The following is a 24,443-nucleotide window of genomic DNA, read 5'->3' as shown; positions in this document are numbered from 1 at the left end:
AAAAAAAAAAGGCATTTAATTAGGGGCTTGCAGTTCCTGAGGTTTAGCCCATTATCATCGTGGTGGGGAGCATGGTGGCTTACAGGCAGACATGGTGCTGGAGAAGTAGCTGAGAGTTCTGCATCCTGATCTGCAGGCAGCAGGAACAGATAGGGAGCCACTGGGCCTGGCTTGAGCTTCTGAAACCCCACAGCCTACCCCACCCCACCCCCACCCCTGGTGACCCACTTTCTCTTACAAGTCCACACCTACTCCTACAAGGCCACCTGCTAATTCCTTCTAATCTTTCAAGAATTCCACTCCTGGTGACTAAGCATTCAAATATGTGAGCCAGTAGAGGTCATTCTTACTTAACCACCACAAGATTCTTAACTGTTTTTATATTTATTTTCTTTTTATTACACCTTATTTATTTGATTGCCGGGGACATAGGTGTGACTTAACATACATATGGAGGTCCTAGGACAACCTGCAGGAATCTGCTCTCTCTTTTCACCATGTGGGTTCTGGGTAACGAACTCAGATAATCAAACTATTGAGCTAAAGCCTTAAACCCGTACATCATGAGTGGTTTCCAAATTTCCTTGGTTGATATATTTTCTTCTCAGTGCTCTATTATAAAAGTTTCAATTATATGGCAAACTTAAGGAACTTCCTGAAATATTGAATTTAAATATGGATTGAAATTACTCAAAAGTATAGCCAAAAAAATACTTGTTCTTAAAACATATCCAATATGAAGTAAGCAGCAATATATCTAGAGGAGAAAGTAGAAAGAAATAGAGAATATTATTTGAAGGGAAAAACACTTAACATTTTTAGAACTAATAAAGCATATCTAATTTAGAATTAAGAGAAAAATGTATATCTAGAAATAGTATAACAAACTGCATAGAATACCAATTCTCTGTGCCTATTCACAGTCATATTCTTAATACTTTTTTTAATGATATTTTTCTTTCTGCAAGTTCTCTGTGTGTGGTTGCTCTGGTCATGGTCTTGTTATGCCCAAATCAGTGGGTCCCCACAAAAGCAAACAAAGGAGACCAAGTCCCATATGTAAAAGCAAAGAGCCTTTATTTTAATCAAGTTTGCAAACTCGGTCTCTCCGCAAGACCAACACATTGGAATATCTGGAGAGCCCCAAGCTCAATTAGAATTGGGTTTTTATAGTAGTAAAGGTGGGGGTGAGGAGTCTCTGAGGTTCAGGACCCCTGATTGTCTGACGTCTGTCTAGGGGTGTCCTGGTGAAGTGCTGGCAGGTGTTTCTATCTACAGTGCTTGGAATGCCAGAAATTTCCTTTGAATGGTCAGCTCTTGGGTGGGAATCGGTAATCTGGGCCTGCCAGGCATTGTCTCGGTAAACTATTGAGACTCCAGACTCCATTTAAATTCATGGATGGCCAGAGTCCCAGGTGATAATGGTTGAAGGAAGTAAAGAACTTCCTTTTTGCCCAGACTTAGATTATCATGGCTGGCCCTCACAGTCTCATGTTCATAAAATGTGTACTTCTTCCCCTGCGTCTCCTGTCTAAGGAAGAACCCCAGGACCATGTGTGTGCTGGGCAAGCGTTCTCCTACTAAACAATATCCTTCACCTCCGGTATTTTTGAGACAGGGTTTCCTGTGTACCTTAACTAGACTTGCCCTGCCGCACAGCCTGTGCCACGGCCTGATGAGTGCTGGGATCCCAGACATCCACTCCTGTAAATCTGGTGGACGTGTTATATTTGACAGTTTCAACCTGAAATCTTTGCTGAACTTATAAAACTGTAATTGTTGGTAATAGACCTTGATTAATTGCAGCTTTTTCTCATTATCTGCATAATTTCAGTCTTGCTTTTTCATTAGTTCTTTGAGGAATTGTGATGGCTCTGAATTGCAGTTTTTCTCCAGTCAGTTTTTGTTTCCTCAAGCCATGTTTTCCAGCATTAGCATGCAGAACCACTTCTCTTGCCTGTGTTTGCATTCCCCAGACAAACAAGGAGTGAAAACACACATCTAAATATCAGCTGGCCAGGGTTACTTTTCCAAGGTATTTCCTTTTAACTCCAGAGCACTCATTTTTCTTGCCTGCTGATGGATCTTCCTTTCTTCTTCCCTCTATCCCTCCCTTCCCCCTGAGACACACGTAGCCCTGGCGTGTCAGGAGTTTACAGAGATCTGCCTAATGCTGCCTCTTGAGTGCTGGGATTAAACGTGTGCACCTCCATACCCAGACTGATCTTTTTTTCTCCTTACTCTTTACAGCCAGGACTATTTAATGACCACTTGATTCCTGTTATACTCAAAGCTCTAGGTTCCTGTTATTGGCATTGGCACCTCTCATTATCCACACCTTCTTCATGAACTTCCCACAGGGGTTTTAGCCTCTTATAAGATTAGCTATGTAATTGAGCATTTCCTATTTTTCCTTCCTGTTTCTTTGCTTCTCAGTGTTTTTGCTAGAAATGAAGGCCCTCTGATAATTGATACCTTTGTTCTAGATGACTCTAGTTTAGGAGCCTCTCTTACCTATGAAGATTTTAGTTCCTAGTTCTCTCCCTTCTATTAGGCTGATGGATTGTATAACGTTTAGTCAAGTATGGTGGGAATAGAGTTTTCTTAAACCTGTAGAAGAAAATAATGGTTTTTTTTTAATTTTGTTTAGTTGGGGGAGGGCATGCTGGGGATTGAATTTAAGGCTTTGTGCATGCTAATAAGCATGTGTTCTACCATTGAGCTATATTCTACCACCTTGTGATCATTTCTAATGTTTCAAATTATAAAAATTAACATTTTTATATAATTTATGTATTTTGTATCAGGTTGTAGAGCTGCAAAATAGATTATCCGATGAATCAAAGAAAGCAGATAAATTAGATTTTGAATATAAGCGGCTAAAAGAAAAAGTTGATGGTCTTCAGAAAGAAAAAGATGTGAGTATGTAATGGGCATTTTGTTTTTCAGAAGTGCTAACATTAAGACTGAAATTTAATTTTTGACTGTATTAATTCCTTCTTTTAATTGTTCTACTTTTAAGTCACAATTTTTCTCTTTTTCTCAGAAATAAATAAAAGCTAGACTAGTTTTACTCCAATTCTCATTTCTCTAATATACATATATTTGTATCATTGGTCTCTCTTTTCTTCTTCCGTTGACTTCCTCTATGTATAGCCCTTCTGTTTGCTGTGTGACTAGTATGGAGAACACTGCTGCACTGTTGTTTAGCATTATTTCTGCTTTTCACAGTTTATGAGTATTTAGTCTTCATCCTGACTCTTTATTGAATGAAAATAATGTTAAGAACATAGTTAAGAGTGGACTAATTAGCTTTGTGCCTCATGCTTAACATGAATGTGTATTACCATGAAATAATAGATACTTGGTATTGTAAAGATAGAAGATAAAAAAGATAATCATTTTCATCTGTTTCTACTTCCATGATCTCCATATAAGATCAAAACTAAAAATAAGCTCATGTCCACTGTTTATCTTTTTCCTGGATAAGGCCTCGATTACTGCTCAGTAAATCTGTAGAGCTGACCTTTGCTTTTATGTTACTTTAGAGGTTAAGAACAGAAAGGGATTCTCTGAAGGAAACCATTGAAGAGCTCCGTTGTGTCCAGGCTCAGGAGGGGCAGCTCACCACTCAAGGTAAAAAAGCCCCTGTAACTCCAGGAGTCTGGCTCGGAAAGTCAGCAAAGGTGTTGGCTTCACTTTAAGATGATTGCACAGACAGATGGCCCAACAAAAGAAAAGGAATGAAATTTTTGAACTGTTAACCAAGATCTTGGTTTACTTAGCAACTTTAAAGCAATTTTGTAATCTCTTGAGTTTACAAGTCACAATCATTTAATGTGACACTCTTATTCTGAAAAATCTCTCATGACTGCTTTAGAAGTATATCAAACTTTCCAAGTTGGTGATTCCTGCAAAAAGTGGAATGGATTTTAAATCATTAAGAAATTTGTATCTAGCCAGGTGATGGTGGTGGTGCACACCTTTAATCCCAGCTCTTGGGAGCCTTGGGAGGCAGAGGCAGGCGGATCTCTGAGTTCGAGGTCAGCCAGGTCTACAAGAACTAGTTCCAGGACAGGCTGCAAAGCTGCAGAGAGACCCTATCTCAAAAAAACTAAAAATTAAATAAGTAAATCAATAACTTGTATGTGGGTTGGAGAGCCTCCTCCAGAGCGCTGGCTATTCTGCAGAGGACCTGGGTTCAGCTCCCAGGACCCACATGGCAGACCATGTAACTCCAGTCCCAGGGAATCCACCATCCTCTTCTGTCTTCTGCAGCACTACAAGCACATGGTACACTGAAAATATGTGAAAGCAAACCACTCATACACATAAAGTACAAAAATAAATCTTTTAAAAAAAAAAAGATTTAGGAATTCTTAAAAGAAAAGCTTTTAAGAAAAACAAAAGCCACATATATATCTTCTTTCTCAAACAAAGGGATTAATGCTTGGCTCAGGATTTGCCCTCTTCTGTGCAACGACGCTTAAAAGAAATCCCACACTAGCTCAGAATTGAGAAATAGATGGTTATTTATTTAGGGGTAAACTCACAAATCAGAATCCTCTGCTTGAACAGAGAACAGAAACCAAATCCAGCGACCAGAAAGGGAGGACGCATGCTCTACATCAGTTCTTGCCGTATAAGATGCCATTCCCAGTGGGCGGGGAACCACTGGCTGTAAGACTTCCTACAGCACTCTTCCCCTCTTTACTCACAGTAGGTGACTGGCAATTCCTGCTACAAGCTTCACTCTTAACCAAACCCTGACTTTTTAGTTACTTGAAACAGTTTTCCATGACTACCCTTGGTTTTCCTCTCCTTGTTCCCACAAAGAACTTCTCTATCTACTTAATTTTATCCCACTCCCCAGTTGTCTGTCAGTCCCCTCTGCTCTGATTCCACTCATGTAAACATCAGCCACTGTGGCCTTGCTGTCATACCTCTCTCTTCTCTCTCCTCTTGGCCTGTTTCCAGACCCTAGTTCAGATAGCCATGGTCCTCTCAACATATAGTTCAGATGACCAGTGCTAGCTGAAGGAGAGAGGGAGAAATATATCCAGAAACATGTATGTACATGCATACATACATACATATATACATACATACATACATTCCTGGTTATCCTCACCAAATGTACAGTATTTCTTAATATAATTGGTTCTTCTTTGTACCCCTGCAATTCTTTAACTTCTTTTCTCATCAGCTCTCCATAAAGTTTTCATAAATTTTTGGAATCTAACTTGAACCTTATCCTCTTTACTCTCAGTTCCCATGTTGTCAAGAAAAAACAGCCTGTCTCTTTTAAGCTCAAGTTTATTATTTGCTATATAAAAATCTACATGGTTGAATGTTTTTGTGAGGTTTTTCCTCTAGAACTGTACCCAAATGATTAAAGAGTAGTTTCTAAGAATAAAATTGCAGAACTACCTGAATGTTTAGCAATATAATTGTGACATTTTTATTCACCAGTAAACTAAGTTACTAAAGAGTAAGGGAGGAAGTGTAATATGCTGGGTGTAGTGGGCAGACCTTTTATCCCTGTAGTAATGAGGTGCGAACTCCTTGTTCTATTCCGCCTGGCTAGCGTACACCCGAAATAATTACACGGAAACTGTATTCATTTAGACACTGCCTGGCCCATTAGTTCCAGCCTCTTATTGGCTAATTCTCACGTCTTGATTAACCCATTTCTAATAATCTGTGTAGCATCACGAGGTGGTGGCTTACCAGGAAGATTCTAACCTATGTCCATCTGGGGCCAGAGCTTTATGGTGTCTGCCTGACTCTGCTTTCTTTCTCCCAGCATTCTGTTTGGTCTACTCTGCCTATCTAAGCTGCTGTCCTATCAAAAGGCCAAAATAGTTTCTTTATTAACCAATGAAAGTAACACATTGACAGATGACCCTCCTACACCAGCTGTGAGTGCAGCTATGTAGAGAAAACACTTCCAGCTCAGTTATAGCTTGATTGTTGTATGTTCTGCATCCAAAACATACAGTGTCTTCACCAAAAGGATCTTACCATTAACAGAGTTCTGGTGAGCAACCAATAAAAACACGTACTGTTTTAAGGGTCTTGGGTCTCACTGACAAATACTTTATAGGTAAGGTTTTGTGGTGGAACTTTTTTTTAAGTTTCTTACATGTAAGATATACATATTTATATATATATATATATGTAAGAATATGCATAATTATGGACACATGAAGGCCAAGAGAGGATGCCCGATCCCTCAGAACTGAAGTTAGAAACATGCATAGGACAACCACCTTGTCGCGTTGATTCCATCTCTCCATCCCTTGTTTTATTTATTTTTAAAAAACTTACAAAGTAGCAGATTTCCTAGTGGCTTTTTCATGCAAACTTTGTTCTAGTCCCCCTCCCTCAGTCTCACTGCCTGCGTCTCTTTCCTCTGCCCATCCCCAGCATTCATTGCATAAGTGTTCTGTTACCCTCTCTCCCTTAAAGCCGCTCAGTTTTCTTAACAGCTGATTTAAAGTTCAAATGTAGCATGCTCTCACGGTCCATCAGTTGAGATGCTGTTGTCAACAGAGCAGCTCTAAACAGAGGTGTGCACGCATCTTTGTTGATAGCATAGAGACTTCCTTGAGTATATGCCCAGGAATGATAAAGCTGGGCTCACATGTTACTTCTGATTTTAGTGTTTGAGGAACCTTCACACTGATTTCCATAGTGGCTATACCAGTGTGCACTTGCACTAACAGTGAATAAGGTTTCTATAGTGGCTGTACCAGTGTGCACTTGCACCAACAGTGAATAAGGTTTCCCCTCTCCCATGTCCAATCTTTTTTTGTCATTTCTTTTTCTTTTACAGTTTTTTGAGACAGGGTTTCTGTCGATTGCGTTGGGTGGGTTACTCAGTCTAGGGGTTTGTAACCCACCCTGCAATCAGTTATTCCAGGGTCTCGGAGGGGCGCTACCTGGAAGGGAATGAGCTAGGACAGAAGAAGGAGGCCAAGCAGATTTGTCAAAGCCTCCGTTTATTAGGGACAGGTTACAGTTTATATATGGTAAGGAATGGGGGGCAGGGCACGGGATCTCGCCGCGTGGTCCCGGTCACGTAGGTCAAGAGGTTACATTCGGACAGGTAGGCCAAGAAGTCACAAGTTGCCACACCTGGTTCCCTGGATAGCTGGAATGTGAGGCTATCACATTCCGCTAACAGATAGCTCTCCATCAACAGCTTAATTGGGTGTGGGGCAGGTTCTCAATAGAACATAATTATGGGTGTGGGGTTCTCTGCAGACTCCCCAGGGTGATGGTTTCTGTAATGATTTTTAGGGGGGAAATGGCTCGTGACAGGTTTCACTGTTTTAGCTCTGTCTGTCTTGAAACTCACTTTGTACCTCAGGCTGGCCTTGAAATTACAGAAATCACCTGCCTCTGCCTCTGCCTCCTGAGTGCTGGATTAAAGGCATGCACCACCACCCAACTGTCATTTATTTTCTTAATTATAGTCTGATTGGTGTGAGCTAGAATATCAAAGTAATTTTAATTTGAACTTATTCCCTTCCTATGTGTATCTCTTTTATTTCCTTCTCGAGTCTTACTGCACTGGCTAAGACCTGCTGTAGTGTACTGAACAAGCGTGGGAAAGGTGTACACCTTTCCTGTTGATAACTTTACTGTAGAACTCCTTCAGGGGCAGATAGAGAGCTCATTGTCAGCCACATGAACAAAATGAAGGGAAAACAGCATCATTTCAGTTTGTACAGAAAAGGGCATTTGACAAATTCCAACACCTACTCATAATTTTAAAAAACTCAGTATGCCAGGAATAGATTTCCTCAACATGATAAAGAAACATTTGGAAAAACCTCAGTGGTGAAAGAATGAAAGTTTTTCCTCTAAGACCAGGGAAAAAACAAAGATATTTGCTATCACCAGTTTTCTTCAGGATAGTATTAAAATTTCTAGCCAGAGCAATTAGGGAAAGGGGAGTAGGGAGGAAGGAGAAAATTGATTGTATATTTTGCATCCAAATGCAGAAGAATGAAACTGACTCAAAGACCAAATATAAGAGCTATTGTAGGGGAACGTTTTTATGACATTGAATTTGAAAATAAGCCCCTGCAATTGGTGCCAAAGGCATAGGCAACAACCAAAAAAAAAAAAAAAATGAATGAAGAGGGTTCTATCAATACTGAAAATGTTAATGCACCAAAACACTAGAGTAGAGTAGGGCAGAAGATCTACAGAGTGGAAGAAAGTATTTGCATTTGCAGATATCTGAGTGAATTAATATCCAGGGACTGGAGAGATGGCTCAGTGGTTAAAAGCATAGGCTGCTCTTTAAGAGGACCGGGGTTCATTTTCCATCAACCACGAGGCTGTTCTTAACCATCTGAAACTCAGTTCCAGAGGATCCCATGCCCTCTTCTGGCTACTCCAGATGCTCAGAACACACATGGTACACAAATATAGAGTGCAGGGTGATTTTTCTGTCTTCTGCATATGATCTCATACATGTACACGAATATATGATGTGCACAGAGAGAATATCCAGGCTATCTGAAAATTTTATAAAAATTGAACAATAATAAAAATAAAAACTATTCCACACATGAACAAAGGATTTGAATAGAAAGAACTATATATCTCTAAGGAAGATAAACAGATGGCCAGTAAACACATGAAATAGTGATATCATTCAGGGTTCACTAGATAAAGGCAAAGCAATCAATGAGTTACCACAAACTAATTAGTGAGGCTAATGTTTTTCCCACTACCACCATGACCCCAAGGAAAGAAATTGGTTGGGAGTAATTGAACCATTATGCATCACTGGTGGGATGGAGTAATGCTGTGGAAATAAAATTGATAGCGTTTAAAAATGTGTAAGCAGGGGAGACGGCGGTGGGGAAGAGACAGAAATCTTTAATAAATTAATTAATTAATTAATTAAAAAAATAAAAAAAATTTATTTACACAACTTCTAAAAAAAAATAAAAATAAAAATGTGTAAGCAAAATAAGATGTGATTCATCAGATCCACGTGTAAGTACATCACTAACGGAACTGAAGTGCATGAGGCCAGATAATTGTACACATACAGCATTACTGTATATACACACTATACAATTACATACACATAACCTTATTCACAGTCACCACAAACTAGAAACAATGCACATCTGTCTGAGCTTAGATACAGTAAATGCACACAATGGAATATTATTGAACAGTAAAAGCAAGAAAGTTCTGCAAAATGCTGTAATGTGGACAAGTCATCAAAGTATTGTGCTAACTGAATAAAAAAGATCAATACATGATCTGCTTACATGTCTAGGCAAGCAACACATTAACACAGACAGACTAAAAATAAAATTGAGGGGGGTTGGGGATTTAGCTCAGTGGGCCCTGGGTTCGGTCCTCAGCTTCAGAAAAAAAAGAAAGAAAGAAAAAACAGAAAAAAAAATAGAATTGAGGTTACCAAGGAATTTCGGGCAGGACGATTGGAATAATCTAATTGTTATAGAGTTTCTGACTGAGTTATTAAATAGTTGGAAACAGATAATAGTAATGGCTAGACAACATTGAAATGTACTTAATGGTATGTAGTTGGACCGTTACAGTTGTTTTAATGATAAGTTAATTTTGTAAGTCTACTTTAACTTTTACTTGAGAAAACTGGTGATTTTTGCCTAGCATCCACAGAGCCAGATTCAAGTATTAATACCATAAAACAACAATCTAAATAAAATTTAAAAACAACTTTGAATTCTTTAGCTGTTAAAATTCATAGTCAAGGTTGTGCTCTCCTGCAAAAACTGTATCTCTTAAGCAAAGGAGGTAGCCGTGCTTCCTTAACTGTATACTTCTCTGTGTATTTATAGGGTTAATGCCTCTGGGAAGCCAGGAATCTTCAGACAGCCTCGCAGCAGAGATTATTACACCCGAAATCAGGTAAAGAGGGTAACAGTGACAGTCAGTCCCTCCACACAATGTCCTTGTAGAGAACTTACTCTCTGGTGGAAAAAGAACTAGCTCCTCTTTTTGATGGACATTTCAGTCTGAACTCAGTATTAAATTTCCATGTTTTCAGTACTTTAGAAGCTTTTTAAATTGTCAAGAGAACGAATTATTTTTACTTGAATGAGGCAGTCTTTCACACTACAAAAGCAAAACTCACGTATCCCATTTTGGAACCTCAGCAGACAGCGTGAAAGTACTGAAGACAAAGGTTGTACTTAGCTATCCCCCTAATAAACAGTTAATTACTAAGATTCATCTATCAACCACAAGGTGCACATAGAGGAACTCTCCCCTCAGTATTCCTCACCTGTTATCTAGGCGTAGCTCAGAGACTTCGTCTCCTTCAGTTTATTTCTCAGCATTATGAATATGACTGAAAAATGAGGAGGGGGAGCAAGTGTGCAGAAGGTAATGATTAAGTCTGAACACTGCTTTACTTTTGAACCGGTTTGTCATTGTCTTTATCATATGTTGTCCGTCAGGTCCCATCTTAATGCTGTGCGTTTTCTGTATTCTGTGTGTGCGCACGTGCGTGCTCACTCCAGCCATAGCTCATGTTTAGAGGCTAGAGGACATCTTGGGAGTTGGTTCTCTCTCTCCACCTTGGAATCCTGGAATCAGACTTGGCTGTCAGCCATCTCCCCTGCCCCTTATGTACCTTTTACTTTTCACCATCTGGGAACAAATGAAATTAGTTGAATGAAGGCATACTTATTCTTTGTAAGTATTTATAAATGAATGGCCATATCCTTTACTCCAAAAGCAGTTAAGGAAGCCTGTTACAAAGGTTTGTTACGCTAAAAAGGAGCAGTGATAACTCACAGCTGTGGCTCCTCTGCATGTGATTGGGGATAGCTTAAGTCTGCTCTATACCCTAAAGAGCTAATAAGAAGATGATATCAACAGTGATGAAAACTTACCACATATACCACAGACAGTGAGTTAGCATTTGACATTTTCACTCATGTTAGGGTTTTGGAGGAACTAGAAGTGGGGAAAAATGTCTTTAGAACAAATTGAAGAACATGTCTTATAGTAGAAATGTCCCCATCTTTTAACTGAAAATTTGCTTTTCTGGTAAATAATCTTAAGGAAATAGTCAACAATATACACAAAGGTATTTTATAAGGCCACTCATTATTAAAATACTAAAAGCATGAAATGGGGCTGGAGAGATGGCTTGGTGGTTAAGAGCACTTCCTGCTCTTCCAAAGGTCCTGAGTTCAATTCCCAGCAACCACATGGTGGCTCACAACCATCTGTAATGAGATCTGGTGCCCTCTTCTGGCCTGCAGGTGGAGTACTGAGAATAGTGTATACATAATAAATAAATAAATCTTTAAAAAAAATAAAATAAAATAAAATAAAAGCATGAAATGTATCATCTAAATAAGTAATGGTTGATTTATCTTTTAGTGCTGTGTTATTTAAATTTTCGAGATACAATATTAAAAGATTGGAATTCTAAGTGTAACTAGCAAGCGCCAGTACAAAATGTGTTTTTGAGGAATAAATACCTGTCTGTATGTATATACACAGAATTAGAAGGTTGAATTTCATCAACAATCATGTTTTGCACTATATAGTTAGAGTCATGTTCATAGTTTAAATATTTAAAGAAGGGAAATAGGATTTGGAATTTTCTTTGTCCTTTGTCATGAAACACAGAAACTGTTTCTTCAGGATGTACATTCTAGAAGGAGTTTAGTTCATTAAAGGTGATATTAGTTTTTCATTTGTATCCTGTGTATTGACACTCCAGCTTTATATATCTGGATCATGATTCACACAGCGTCTTAATGAACTAGATAATCAGCTTTTATTTTTCTCATTCAGGGAGAAACTTATTCGTCTACAGCATGAGAATAAGATGTTAAAAATCAATCAAGAGGGTTCAGACAATGAGAAAATAGCCTTATTGCAGAGCCTTCTAGATGATGCAAACCTACGCAAGAATGAGCTGGAGACAGAGAACAGGTAGAGTCAGTCACAGCTTCTCTTTCGGGGCCTTCATTTTGGGATTTCTAAAGAAAGGCTTATGATTCATTTGAAAAAGATTATATGCTAGTATTTTTTCTTGCTTTTGTTTTAGTTATAATTAAACATTTCTTCTTTTTCATCTCTCTAAATCCTCTCCTCCCCAAGCTCCTCTTCTCAAGGCCTCTTCTTTCACTACTTGTTACTGCATGTGTGTATATGTATGTTTGTACATATATATTCCTAAATAAAAGCTGCTCAGCATGTATAATGTTACTTGTGTGTTTGTTTTCAGGGCTGAACATCTGTCACTGTACAGCAGCCAGTCATGTGCTCTTCCCTGAAGGGCCACCTCCCACTCCCAGCTTTACTTAGTTGCCTACAGTTTTTTGTGTAAAGCTGAGGCCCCATGGGATTTTCCCCATCCACTTTGGCATGTCCATTGGTGTTGTCTTTGTTCAGCTATATTTCTTTTTGAGTTTATTTAATCTGTTTGACATAGGGTCTCTGTAGCTGGTGACTTTTCTCTGTCCTGCCCGGTCCCCCGCAGCCACTTATCAATGTTGAGAGGCTTAATGTTAATTATAATTGTTTGGCCGTTGACTCAGACTTCTTACTGACTAGCTCTACATATTAACCCATTTCTAATAATCAGTGTATTGCCACATGCCCTGCAGCTTACAGATACTGTTCTGGCATCTTATTCTTTCAGGTGGCTGCTAGCATCTCCCTGACTCCATCCTTTTGCTTCCTGTATCTTTTTTTGGATTTCCCACCTGACTATTCTGCCTGGCTATTGGCCAAATCAACTTCTTTATTAACCAGTGGTAATAAAACATATTCACAGTATACAGAGAGATATCCCACATCAGGTCTCACTATGTAGTCCTGGCTGGCCTGGAACTCAGCTACCTGCCTGTACTAGTATTAAAGCCTGTGTTACCATCCCTGGTAACATATAGAGAGAGGATTAAGAAATACCTGATTCAGGCCTGGAGAGAGGGCTCAGTGGTTAAGAGCACTGACTGCTCTTCTAGAGGACCTGAGTTCAGTTCCCTTCAGCCATGGTGGCTCAAAGCTGTTTGTAGGTCCAGTTCCAGAGGATCCATAACAGTCACACAGACATACATGCAGGTCAAACACCAATGCACATTGAATAAAAATCAAATAATTTTTTTAAAAAAATATATCTGATACATTTGCACTTTTTTACAGCAATTGTAGTTCATGAACTCTTTTTTGTTTTGTTTTGTTTTCCAAGATAGGGTTTCTCTGTGTCACAGTCCTGGCTGTCCTGGAACTCAGTTTTTAAACGAGGCTGACCTCAAGCTCACAGAGGTTACAGAGCTGCCTCTGCCTCTCTAGTGCTGGGATTAAAGGTGTGCGCCCACTGCCCAGCTCAGTTCATGAACTCTTTATACAAACTAATGTTTGAAAGGATCTGCTGGTATGGAGTTCAGTTAATAAAGTATTTTTTCCCTTATTTATTTTTTGTCATGACCATAAAAGAAATTTTTTTCTCCCAAGTGCAATTCATTTATTTTGAAAATTTAAACTATGTTAGATTAACAAAAAATTGCATTTCTGCTGTAAGTTTTCCATATCTCAGTGTTACACAGTGTTTCAGAGTCAGTTACTATAAAATTAGTATGTTGTTGTTGCTTTTTGTTTGTTTGGTTTTTCAAGACAGTATTTCTCTGTGTAGCTCTGACTGTCCAGGAACTTGATCCGTAGACCAGGCTGACCTCAAACCCAGATATCCTCCTGCCTCTGTCTCACAAGTGCTGGGATTAAAGGTACATGCCACCACACCCATCTTGGGAAATGTTTCCTAACTGACAAAAGTCTACAGTGGCATCATAGATTTAAAAAAAAAAAGCAGGAAAGAGGAAAGAGAAAGCGAAAGTGAGGTGGTGTTACTTTGCTTTGTTTTGTTTTCTGGCACAATGTATACCAGGCTGGCCTCAAGTTCACTGTGTGTCTTTCTAACTTCTGACTTTCCTGCCTCTACCCCCAAGTGTTGGGAACCACAGGCATGTGCCACTCTGCCTGGCTATACAGTACTGGGGATGGAGCCCAGGGCCTTATGCATCGAGGCAAGCGCTCTACCAGCTGAGCTATATCTCCAGCCAAAAAGTGAAATTTTAAATATAAAAAATAATATGGAAAGTAATCTTTACTTATGAAACTGTGAGTGTCCTATTGCAGTTATGCAATGCTACTGCAACCTGATGCTTTCAGTGAAATCATTATGACAGCCCAACGGGAAAAAGTATATGTAGAGGATTGATATGTGTTTGCTTTGCAGGCTGGTGAATCAGAGACTTCTAGAAGTACAGTCACAAGTAGAAGAACTGCAGAAATCTTTGCAGGATCAAGGCTCAAAAGCAGAAGATGTAAGTTTTGATATGTACCGACCATGCTTCAAAAGTTTCACAGCTAAGAAAACTTATAATTTTGACACTTTCTCAAACAAATTTATGGGTATGAGTTGTGGAGGCATGTGCTTGTGTGGAGTCCCAGGAACGGGTCATTACACCTGCTGACAGTGGTCTTTACCATTGAACCATCTCTCAGGCTCATCTTCAGTGTTTTATTTGATTTCTAATAATTTGGCATTATACTGGTTATAGGGAAGAAATACTGTGTTCCTTTTTGCTGGCATCCTTATTTAAAAGTCCTGTTTTAATTGACGCTGCTAAGTTTACTTGTGTTTATCAGGCAAGATAAACATCGAAGCTCTACATCTTAAATGTGCTCAATTCATAGGGAAATGAAAGGTTTCCCCCTCAGGTCAAAAAAAATTGTAAAGATATGCCCAAGAAGAATTTTTAATATAAACTGATAATTAATCACCTCTGAGTTTCTGAATCCATTCTTTATGCATATATATATTGTTTTAGCATTTTCTACATATCTCTGTCTTAGCTCTCCTGTGCTATTGGCACGTTCTTACTGGAATATGGTACCTATGCTGATAATGACATACATCATCTCTGCCCACTAACCACCTTTCACAGTGCTAGGATGCCTAGTAGACATCTCTGACAACAGTAAACAAGTTGTAATTGGCAGAGTCTTTATATTGAATAAAACATACACAATAAAAACTAAAGCACAAAAAAGAACAGTTTAAAAAATAGGGAAATTAAATATTACTCAATCAGTCTTGTTTCTCTGTTGTCAGTGCAGTTTCCTATGCTCTCAGACATTGGATTTCATACTCTCTGGGTTGCTTCATTGATGCAGCCAGCTGGAGAAATCTCCAGCCTTATTAACATAGGAACAACTGAAAAGGAAAGGAAAGAGAGTTAAGTGAATTACTTTTAAAGTTTGGGAATATTAAATATAAAAGCCCTTGAGGCCTCAAACTTAGTTTTCTAAGTTTCTCTACACATATATCTTATTTAGGTTGCCATTGTGCCCTGTATTTTTGGGAGGTTTGGGGTTTTTGTTGTTGTTTTTTGTTTGTTTGCTTTGGTTTTTCCACACAAGGTTTCTCTGAGCTTTGGAGCCTGTAGACCAGACTGGCCTCGAACTCACAGAGATCCACCTGCCTCTGCCTCCTGAGTGCTGGGATTAAAGGTGTGCATCACCACCACTTGGCAATTTAGTTTATTTCTTAATAAGTTGGTAATTGTTTCAGTTCACAACTGCTGTCATTTTTAACAACCATACACCTTTATGAAAATGGGACTAGATAAAAATGCCAAGTATTTCTTTTGTTTTTTATCCAAAGTGAGTTCCAGAACTATTTGACAGAGAAACCCTGTCTCGAAAAACAAACGAAGTGTGGGTCTGAGATTCAAACAGGTGTTCTACCACTGAGCCAAACCCCTGACCCAGTGTCATGATTTAAAAACAATCCATCAAACAAAACATGTTTAAATGATAAATCTCCAAAAACTGGAATTAGTGCACTGAAATAAGAAAGCCTACTTAACAGTGTTTTAGAGGTAGCCAGCCATAGGATGTAGTATTTCTTTCTTCATATGGTTTCTAGATTCGTTTAAACAAAATAAATAAAAGTTAATTTGGGTTTGGAAACTTGAAGGTTACTTTTGTGGATTTGTTTTATTAGAAAGGGGAAGAGAGGGTGGCACACCGCGTGTAAGCACCGTGAGTGGCCTGACTGAATGTCATAGTGTAGTAAAGACCGTGTGTGTGGTTCTTTTGCTTAAATTAAAACATTAGGGAGTTGTTTTTTAAGTGGCTTGGGGCAGCCTAGTTATGTATCACTGTGGTAAATCTACTTAAATATATTATGAACAATTGCTGTAGGGGATTATATTTCAGTGGTAAGATGCCTTCCCTGTCAGATATTTGCATAAAGTGGTCACCTTTTAACTACCTAAGTAGTAATGAGATGTCTCCCTATAAGCTAAGAAAAATTCCCTTCCATGTTCTTCTCTGCCGACAAGACTCAGGTGGAAATTGTTCTGTTTTGAAGACTCCAGATTCCATAGAGAAATGGTTTAATTCAGGGCATGTAGTTCTTTTGACCCCATCAGATTTTTTATGTTTTTCTCTTTATTTTTCTCCCCTATGATCCATAGTGTTGTATCTCAGGAGTGTGATACATAGAGCAGCCTCTAGACTGGATTCATCCCCTCTGAAGAAGAACACATAATTGCTGCTTTTTCTCTTATCAAAACAGTCTTTTCTTATAACCTTAAGTCAGAGCATGCTGGTTTGCACATTTTTATTATTATTTTATGTCATTTGTTTTTAGCATGGAAGCAGAAATGCATTGTTATATCCAGTCATATGGATAATTTGAGCTAGCCACAGTATATAAAACTGCAGAGAACAAGACAGGCTGAGGAGACCAGAGAAGAAAGAAAAATGTACAATTCTGAAAAAAATGCATATCTTTTACTTCTGTTCATGAATTACTAAATCGTTCCTTCTCTTGGCTGCTGTGTTTGCTTCATACTAATATGTGCTCTCTGTCTCTTGGCATGGTTTCTGCTCAAGGCTATTGTAAGTATGGCTTCCTATTCATTTCCATATACTTAGCAGTTTTTAGATTGTATACTTTTATCTGATATTATAGGTAGTGATACTGAAATTTCAAAGTAGGATTCGTGAAAAATGAACATTCTAATACTTGCTTTCTAAGTATATGCTCCTTACAATTAAAATTCTGAAAGTACATCCAAACCTTAGTGGATGTACTCCCTTTGCTTACTTCTGCTCTGCCCCTTATATTAGTCCATGGATAATAGCTGACCTTAATACAAGCTTCCTTTTATAATCTAGTCTCCTCCAACCACACGTGTTGATAGTTATAGTCTTCAATTTGGAGAGGCACTGCAACATAGAACACAAGGAAAGGGAGGCTATTCAGAGGGTTTGGGTCTCTGCTGTACTGGACTTTAGTTTTCGTATGTTACTTAAGGTACTAAATTGCTGGCCCTCAGCTTCCTCAGTTGTACAACAGGGTTAATATTACTATTGTGAGGTATCTGGCTTATTAACTTGTATTTAGTTGTTTTACTATATAATATGTAGCGATTTCAAAGTAATTTGTTAAGATCTAATCAAAACAAAATTAAGAACTTTCAGTATTTCCATTTCATCCTCTCAGCACAAAGAGAACAAACAATTATTTTAAAACAAAGATTAGAAGATTATTATCTTTTAATAAGATATCTACTTTTATAAACCTTTTAATAAGATATCTTATTAGAGGTATCATGTATCTTATAAGAAGAACACATAATTGCTGCCTTTTCTGTTATCAAAACAGTCTTTTCTTATAACCTTAAGTCAGAGCATGCTGGTTTGCACATTTTTATTATTATTTTATGTCATTTGTTTTTAGCATGGAAGCAGAAATGCATTGTTATATCCAGTCATATGGATGATTTGAGCTAGCCACAGTATATAAAACTGCAGAGAACAAGACAGGCTGAGGAGACCAGAGAAGAAAGAAAAATGTGTAATTCTGAAAAAAAAAGCATATCTTTTACTTCTGTCATAAAATATAAATAATATCTTTTTTAGATAGTTAAGACATAATATCTCTGAAAAGATATCGCGATAAAAGTAAGGATATTGTCTTTCTATACGTCTGTGAAAATAGTGGTAGAGGATGTTGGTCTGATTACCATTACCACAGAGAGTGTTGAAATAAGGAGCGGCAGGGCTGCGTCCCCAACACCCCAGCCTCTTGGCTAGCTCATGCCCGAAATAACAACACACAAACTGTATTCATTTAAAGAACTGCTTGGCCCATGAACTCTAGCCCTTACAGGCTAATTCTCGCACCTGGACTAGCCCATTTCTAATGATGTGTGTAAGCACCCCAAGGTGCGCTTACCGGGAAGATTCTAGCCTACATCCATCTTCATCGCGTATGCCTCAGAGAGCAGAGCTATCGCGTCTACCCGGGAGAGCTGAGCATGGCGTCTGTGCTCCCGAGCTGTCGGCTCTCTCCCCGGAAGCCGAGCAGAGTCTGACCTCACTTCCTCTTCCGCCCAGAATTCTATTCTGTTTACTCCTCCCATCTATGTTCCAAGCCATGAGGCCAAGCAGCTGGTTTATTATAACTTAACCAATGAAATCAACAGATTGATATATGACACTCCCACATCAAGAGAGAGATGTGAATTTGAAATTTTCTAAACCTGTTGTAGAATTGATTGAATAAACTCAAGCCTGATGATGCACACCTAGAATCCCAGGCCTCCTGCTTTTAGGAGGAAGGTCATGAGTTCAGGGGCAAACTGGGTTCCACGTGTGGTGAGTCCCAGGCCATTTCTAAATGACAGGAAGTGGGTAAATGTGAGTTAATATATATAGTGATCATCACTAAACAGGGTAGCTAAAAATTGAAGAGGTTTTCTCTCTCCTCATTGCTATTATTAAACAATCAAGCAGTGTGTTTTATAAGCCTACATTAATTGGTTTTGAGTGTCATTTATCACATAATTCCAAACTCTCTATTAATATTTACCCTTGTAAGTGTTACACTGTGAGACTTGGTGGTCCTTTTTATTACTTATTTTATGTAAGTTTTAACTTCTTGCTTTTCAGGAAGTTAAAACTTTAAAAAAAAAAAAAAGTTACCCAGTCAAAACTTCATCCTCAGTACCCTAACATCTTACCTTTCTATTTCCCGTGCCATGATCTACATTACTTGTCCGCAGTTAAATGTGGCAGTGAACCTGGGACTGCCGTAATGCCAAGAAAGCGGCGTAAAAAGTGTGTTACATTAGGGGACTATTTGGATACTGAGTCCAGGAATATCTGGGTCTCTATATAAATTGGGAATTTATATCTGTGTGTTTTTTACTGTGGCTGCTCTCACTTCTGGGCTGCTCTCCTCTTGAAGAGGACTGTAAATTGAGGTACATTGGGTTTTGAGCTCTTTGACCAAAGAGATTACTGATAGCTTACTCCAAGTTATTTACTGTATATACTTTGATTTTTACAAAATAATTTGTTAGTTAAAATGTTAAATAATGAGCTAATTTTTTATTTTCCACTTTCAGTCAGTTCTTCTAAAAAAGAAGCTTGAAGAACATCTGTAAGTAGAAAATTTGTTGAGGTTCTTCACATTACAGAACAAAAGCTCTTTGTGTTGTGGATACAGACTGTGTAGTCAGTGGCATAAGGTCATTGAAGATACAGGGAAGTACCACTTGTTAGTAGTGTCTACAGGACCATTTCCACCCAAATCCTGCACATCAGTTCAGTGACTGTGAGCTGGGCATGGTGGCTCATACCTGCAATCCAGAAACCAAGGCAGGAGAATTACTCCTGGTTTCAGGCCAACTTGGACAACAGTGTGAGACTCCTTCTTAGAAAGGAGCCTTTATCTGTGACAGGCCAGATAGTAATTATTTGAGGCTGTATGAGTCCTGGCCTCTGTTACAGCCACTCAGCTCCAAAGCAGCTGTAGACAATGTTAAACTAGTTAGAACTGTGCTGCAGTAGAACTTCACATACGGGAACAGGCACCCCTCTAACTGCCCCATAGACTGCAGCTCGCCAGGCATTGATTCTTCTATAAGCAAACTTTTTTAAAAATATAATTTTACTAGTTCTTTGAGAATTTTATACAATGTTTTTTGATCATCTCCACGCCCCCACACCTTCCCCTAACGCTTCTCCTACCCCCCTCTACTTCATGTCTTTTTTGTTGGTTTTTGGTTTTTTGTTTGTTTGCTGGTTGATTGGTTATCAGATGTCCTGGGCCTCTGGCTCTTACAATGTTTTTTGTTTTTTTCATTTTATATTTCAACCAGTTTTCCTTCCCACCCCTCCTTCTTCCCAGTTGATTGAGTACATCTCTGTAATCTTCATCTTTTGTTAGTTTTGATGCTGTATTGATAAACTCCTGACTTCCTTTGTTTTGCATTAAACTATAGTCTGTTTACCTTTGTTTCATAGTGCTTGTGTGCAGTGCAAGTGTATGCGAAAGTAATGAATTTTTAGTTCAGATGAAAAAAGAATATAGAAACAAGGGTTGAGCATGTACTTAGAGGTGGAGAATTTGCATAGCATGTATGAGGCACTAAATTGGATCTCCAGCACAGGAATGAAAAACAGAAGTGATGATATGATCATATATCTTGTTGCAGAGAGAAGCTGCATGAAGCCAACAATGAATTACAGAAAAAGAGAGCCATAATTGAAGATCTCGAGCCAAGATTTAACAACAGCTGTGAGTTTTTCCTAATAGCATCATTATCTGATGTGGGAGTGTCATATCAATCTGTTGATTTCATTGGCTGAGCAATAAAGAAACTGCTTGGCCCTGATAGGTTAAAGCATTGGTGGGAGGAGTAAACAGAATAGGATGCTGGGCGGAAGAGGAAGTGAGGTCAGACTCTGCTCTCTGGAGCAGAGACGCCATGCTCAGCCCTCCCAGGTAGACGCGATAGCTCTGTGCTCTGAGGCAGACACATGAAGCTCTCCCAGGATGGACGGAGGCTAGAATCTTCCCGGTAAGCGCACCTTGGGGTGCTTACACACATTATTAGAAATGGGCTAAATTAATATGTGAGAATTAGCCTGTAAGGGCTAGAGTTCATGGGCCAAGCAGTTCTTCCAATGAATACAGTTTGTGTGTTGTTATTTCGGGCCTGAGCTAGCCAAGCGGCCGGGGTGTTGGGGACGCAGCCCCGCTGCCGCTCATATTTCAACAATTAGCTGTGCAGCATTCTGTAGAATGAATTTATGTAACTTGTTTCTTTTTTAAATACGCCTTTTAGTTATTCTAGCAACTAAGAATTTCCCCTATGGCTGGAGAAGATGATGTGTCTTTCTGGGTCTGGGTTACCTCACTCAGTATGATGTTTTCTAGCTCTATTCATTTTCCTGAAAATTCAAGTTGTCATTTTTTTCTGCTGTGTAGTTCTCCATTGTGTAAATGCACCACATTTTCCTTATCCATCCTTTGGTTGAGGGACATTTAGGTTATTTTCAGGTTTGGGCTATGACAAACAAAGCTGCTATGAACATAGTTGAGCACACGTCCTTGTGGCACTATTGAGCATCCTTTGGATATATACCCAAAAGTGGTATTACTGTGTCTTGAGGAAGGTTGTTTCCTACTTTTCTGAGAAATTGTGACACTGACATCCAAAGGGGCTGTACCAGCTTGCACTCACCAGCAATGAAGGAGTGTTCCCTTTTCCCCACAACCTCTCCAGCATAAGTTGTCATCGCTGTTTTTGATCTTGGCCATTCTTACAGGTGTAAGATGAAATCTCAGAGTTGTTTTGATTTGCATTTCTCTGATGGCTAAGGATGTTGAGCATTTCCTTAAGTGTCTTTCATCCATTTTAGAGTCCTCTGTTGAGAGTTCTCTCTTTAGCTCTCTACTTTTTTATTGGATTATTTGTTCTTTTGATGACCAATTTCTTGAGTTCTTTATATATTTTGGAGATCAGACCTCTGTCTGATGTGGGGTTGGTGAAGATCTTTTCCCATTCTGTAGGTGCCATTTTGTTAATAAATAATTAAATATAATGTTATTAAAATCTAATTTTTTTTTACGGACATCTTTTTTTCAGCCTTAAGAATTGAAGAATTGCAAGAAGCTTTACGGAAGAAAGAAGAAGAAATGAAGCAAATGGAAGAGCGCTATAAAAAGTACTTGGAGAAAGCCAAAAGTGTGAGTATGAACCTGTAACTATCTCACTGTACATTCCAGAGAGGGTTTTCTCTAGCCTGGAAGTGTAGTGTCCAATAATCAAAGAAATCGAAGCAGAAAAAGATCCCAAGTAAGTTAGTGTCAAAATAGATCACTCCACAAATTGAATAGCAAGAGGACAATGCACCTATGTAAGAAATAGCTGACAGCCACAGCTGTAGCCAGTACTTAGAGTTAACAACACAGGAAAGAAGAAGAACAAAGCTGAATGAGATGTCTCTATGCGCAGACAGGAACCAGTACGACAAGAGTCGGTTCTTCTGTTGTTTGGGTTCCAGGGGAGGCACTCATCAGGCCTGGCATTTAGCATCTCCCTCAGCCAAGAGCACAGGCTGATGAATGACATAAATGTGTGAAAATGCCATGATAAAAAAAAGACCCTGTTAAGTTATGGGTTGACTTTAAGAGTTAAGGTTAGAGAGATGACTCAGCAATTGAGAGCATTTGCTACTCGTGCAGCCCCAGGTTCAGTTCCCAACACCCACAAAGCAGATCACAACTGTCAGTTACTCCAGTTCCAGGGGCTCCAGTAGCTCCAGTGGACACCAGGCATGCAGGTGATACACATGCATACATGCTGGAGAGACCCTCGAACTCATATAAATGAATAAATCTTTAGTTTTACTAAAAATGTAAAGGGCTAGCGAGATGGCTGAGTGGTTCAGAGAGCTTGGTATTGCAGGGAGCCCAGGTTTAGTTTCCAGCACCCCCATGGTGCTCACAGTTGTCTGTAACTCCAGATTCCAGACACCTTCTCTTCATCTCCTCAGTCACATGGTACACACAGTCACATGGTACACACAGTCACATGGTACACACAGTCACATGATAGACAGCCATGTATGCCTGCTGAGAATCAAACCCCTCAAAATAAAGAAATTTGTTTTTGTTTTTAAAGACAGGGTTTCTCTGTGTTACAGCTCTGGCTGTCCTGGAACTCACTGTGGAGACCAGGTTAGCCTCAGCCTCACAGAGATCCACCTGCATCAGCTTCCCAAGTGCTGGGATAAAAGGCATACACTACCACACCTGGCTAAAATAAATCATTTTTACAAAAAAAAAAAATACTTGAATAAAAAGTATTAACAATGTACAGTGCTACAGCCAAGATTTGGTGCTTCCTGATGGAATATCACTGTCATCAGTGATTAACCTGAATCAAAGTGTCTTTTAGATCTTTCTTCACACCATGAAGCTGTTTGAACAAGTTAACTAGCACCTTTAGGTGGGACTGGAGGGATGGCTCAGCAGCAGCTGTCTATATCTGCAATCCCATTGGATCTGATTTCCTTTTCTGATATGTCTACCTACATGTAAACAAAACACCTATATACAGAAAATAATTCTTTTTAAAAGTAAATAAGTAATACCTTTAGGAAACTGTCAGATAATCCAAAATTGGGGTTAAAAGTCAGTATTATGAGAGCTAAGCAGATGGCTCAGTGGATCAGGCGCTCAGTGCACAAACAGGGAATGGAAATGTCATTTCAGATCCAGGAGTCACATAAAGCTGGGCATGGGTGCACACATGAATAACCTCTGCTCTGAGAGGTGAGACACAGGACCATCTCAGACTTACCAGCCAGTCAGTCTAGCCAACATGGTAAAGTCCAGATTCAGTAAGAGGCACTCTCTCAAAAACTAAGGTGGAGCATGATCAAAGGCCCCCAACAGTGGCCCCTGACTGCCACATGTCATCCTGTGCTGAGCTCCTGGAACCCTGTCTAGGATTGACAAGAGAATCACAGACACACACACACAGCAAAGTTGAGATCAGGTGGGAATTTCTAACTGCTGCAACCCAGAACCTCATTGTTTTTATTAAGCCCAGGAGAAGGGTTAGCTAGTCTTGGAAGGAGATCTCTATAGTTGTGCAGTCTCAGGTTGTAAGTATCTGGAAGGAGGAAGCCATAGTTGCTAGTCTTTGCACACACTGATCAATCATTTATACACACTCATGCTTGGATATCCCCTGGGGAAACTCTTCTACTCCTCTTTCACGTAGTCCATATGGGCACTAGCTTTGGGCCAATTGGTCTCTTGAGTTCTTAGGTCAGTATCATACTAAAAAAAAAAAAAAAAAAAAAAAAGCGGGGGAGTAGAATAAAGGAGTATGTAGGAAGCTGTACTGCATTAAAAGGAATTCTGCTTGCCAGGTGGAATGCATAAGTCTTTGAGTCCTGAATTGAGAACAGAGAATCACTTTTAAGAGACGCTTTGGCCAAGTAATATCAGCTACTTCTTAAGACCAAAGCAGGTGGATTGAAAGTTCAAAACCATCCTGAACAATTTACTGAGA

The 24,443-nt window shown here is 39.2% G+C and overlaps 1 protein-coding gene across 1 annotated transcript in view; it reads left to right on the top strand.

Annotated features, from left to right (window-relative positions):
- Positions 1-24,443, top strand: part of Hook3 (hook microtubule tethering protein 3) — an 84,467-nt gene that overhangs the window by 43,903 nt on the left and 16,121 nt on the right. The window contains exons 11-18 of the mRNA XM_050146736.1: positions 2,783-2,918; positions 3,549-3,636; positions 9,861-9,930; positions 11,836-11,976; positions 14,285-14,372; positions 19,476-19,510; positions 20,568-20,650; positions 22,005-22,105. Of these exons, the coding sequence (XP_050002693.1) occupies positions 2,783-2,918; positions 3,549-3,636; positions 9,861-9,930; positions 11,836-11,976; positions 14,285-14,372; positions 19,476-19,510; positions 20,568-20,650; positions 22,005-22,105 (742 nt within the window). The remainder of the gene's footprint in view (positions 1-2,782; positions 2,919-3,548; positions 3,637-9,860; positions 9,931-11,835; positions 11,977-14,284; positions 14,373-19,475; positions 19,511-20,567; positions 20,651-22,004; positions 22,106-24,443) is intronic.

The sequence above is a fragment of the Alexandromys fortis genome, unplaced genomic scaffold (genome assembly GCF_014885135.2).
Source record: "Alexandromys fortis isolate MF-2015 unplaced genomic scaffold, M_Fortis_MF-2015_v1.1 scaffold_55, whole genome shotgun sequence".
Classification (NCBI taxonomy): Eukaryota; Metazoa; Chordata; class Mammalia; order Rodentia; family Cricetidae; genus Alexandromys; species Alexandromys fortis.
The sequence above is the reverse complement of the archived record's forward strand: the minus strand, read 5'-3'. Positions and strand labels throughout refer to the sequence as shown.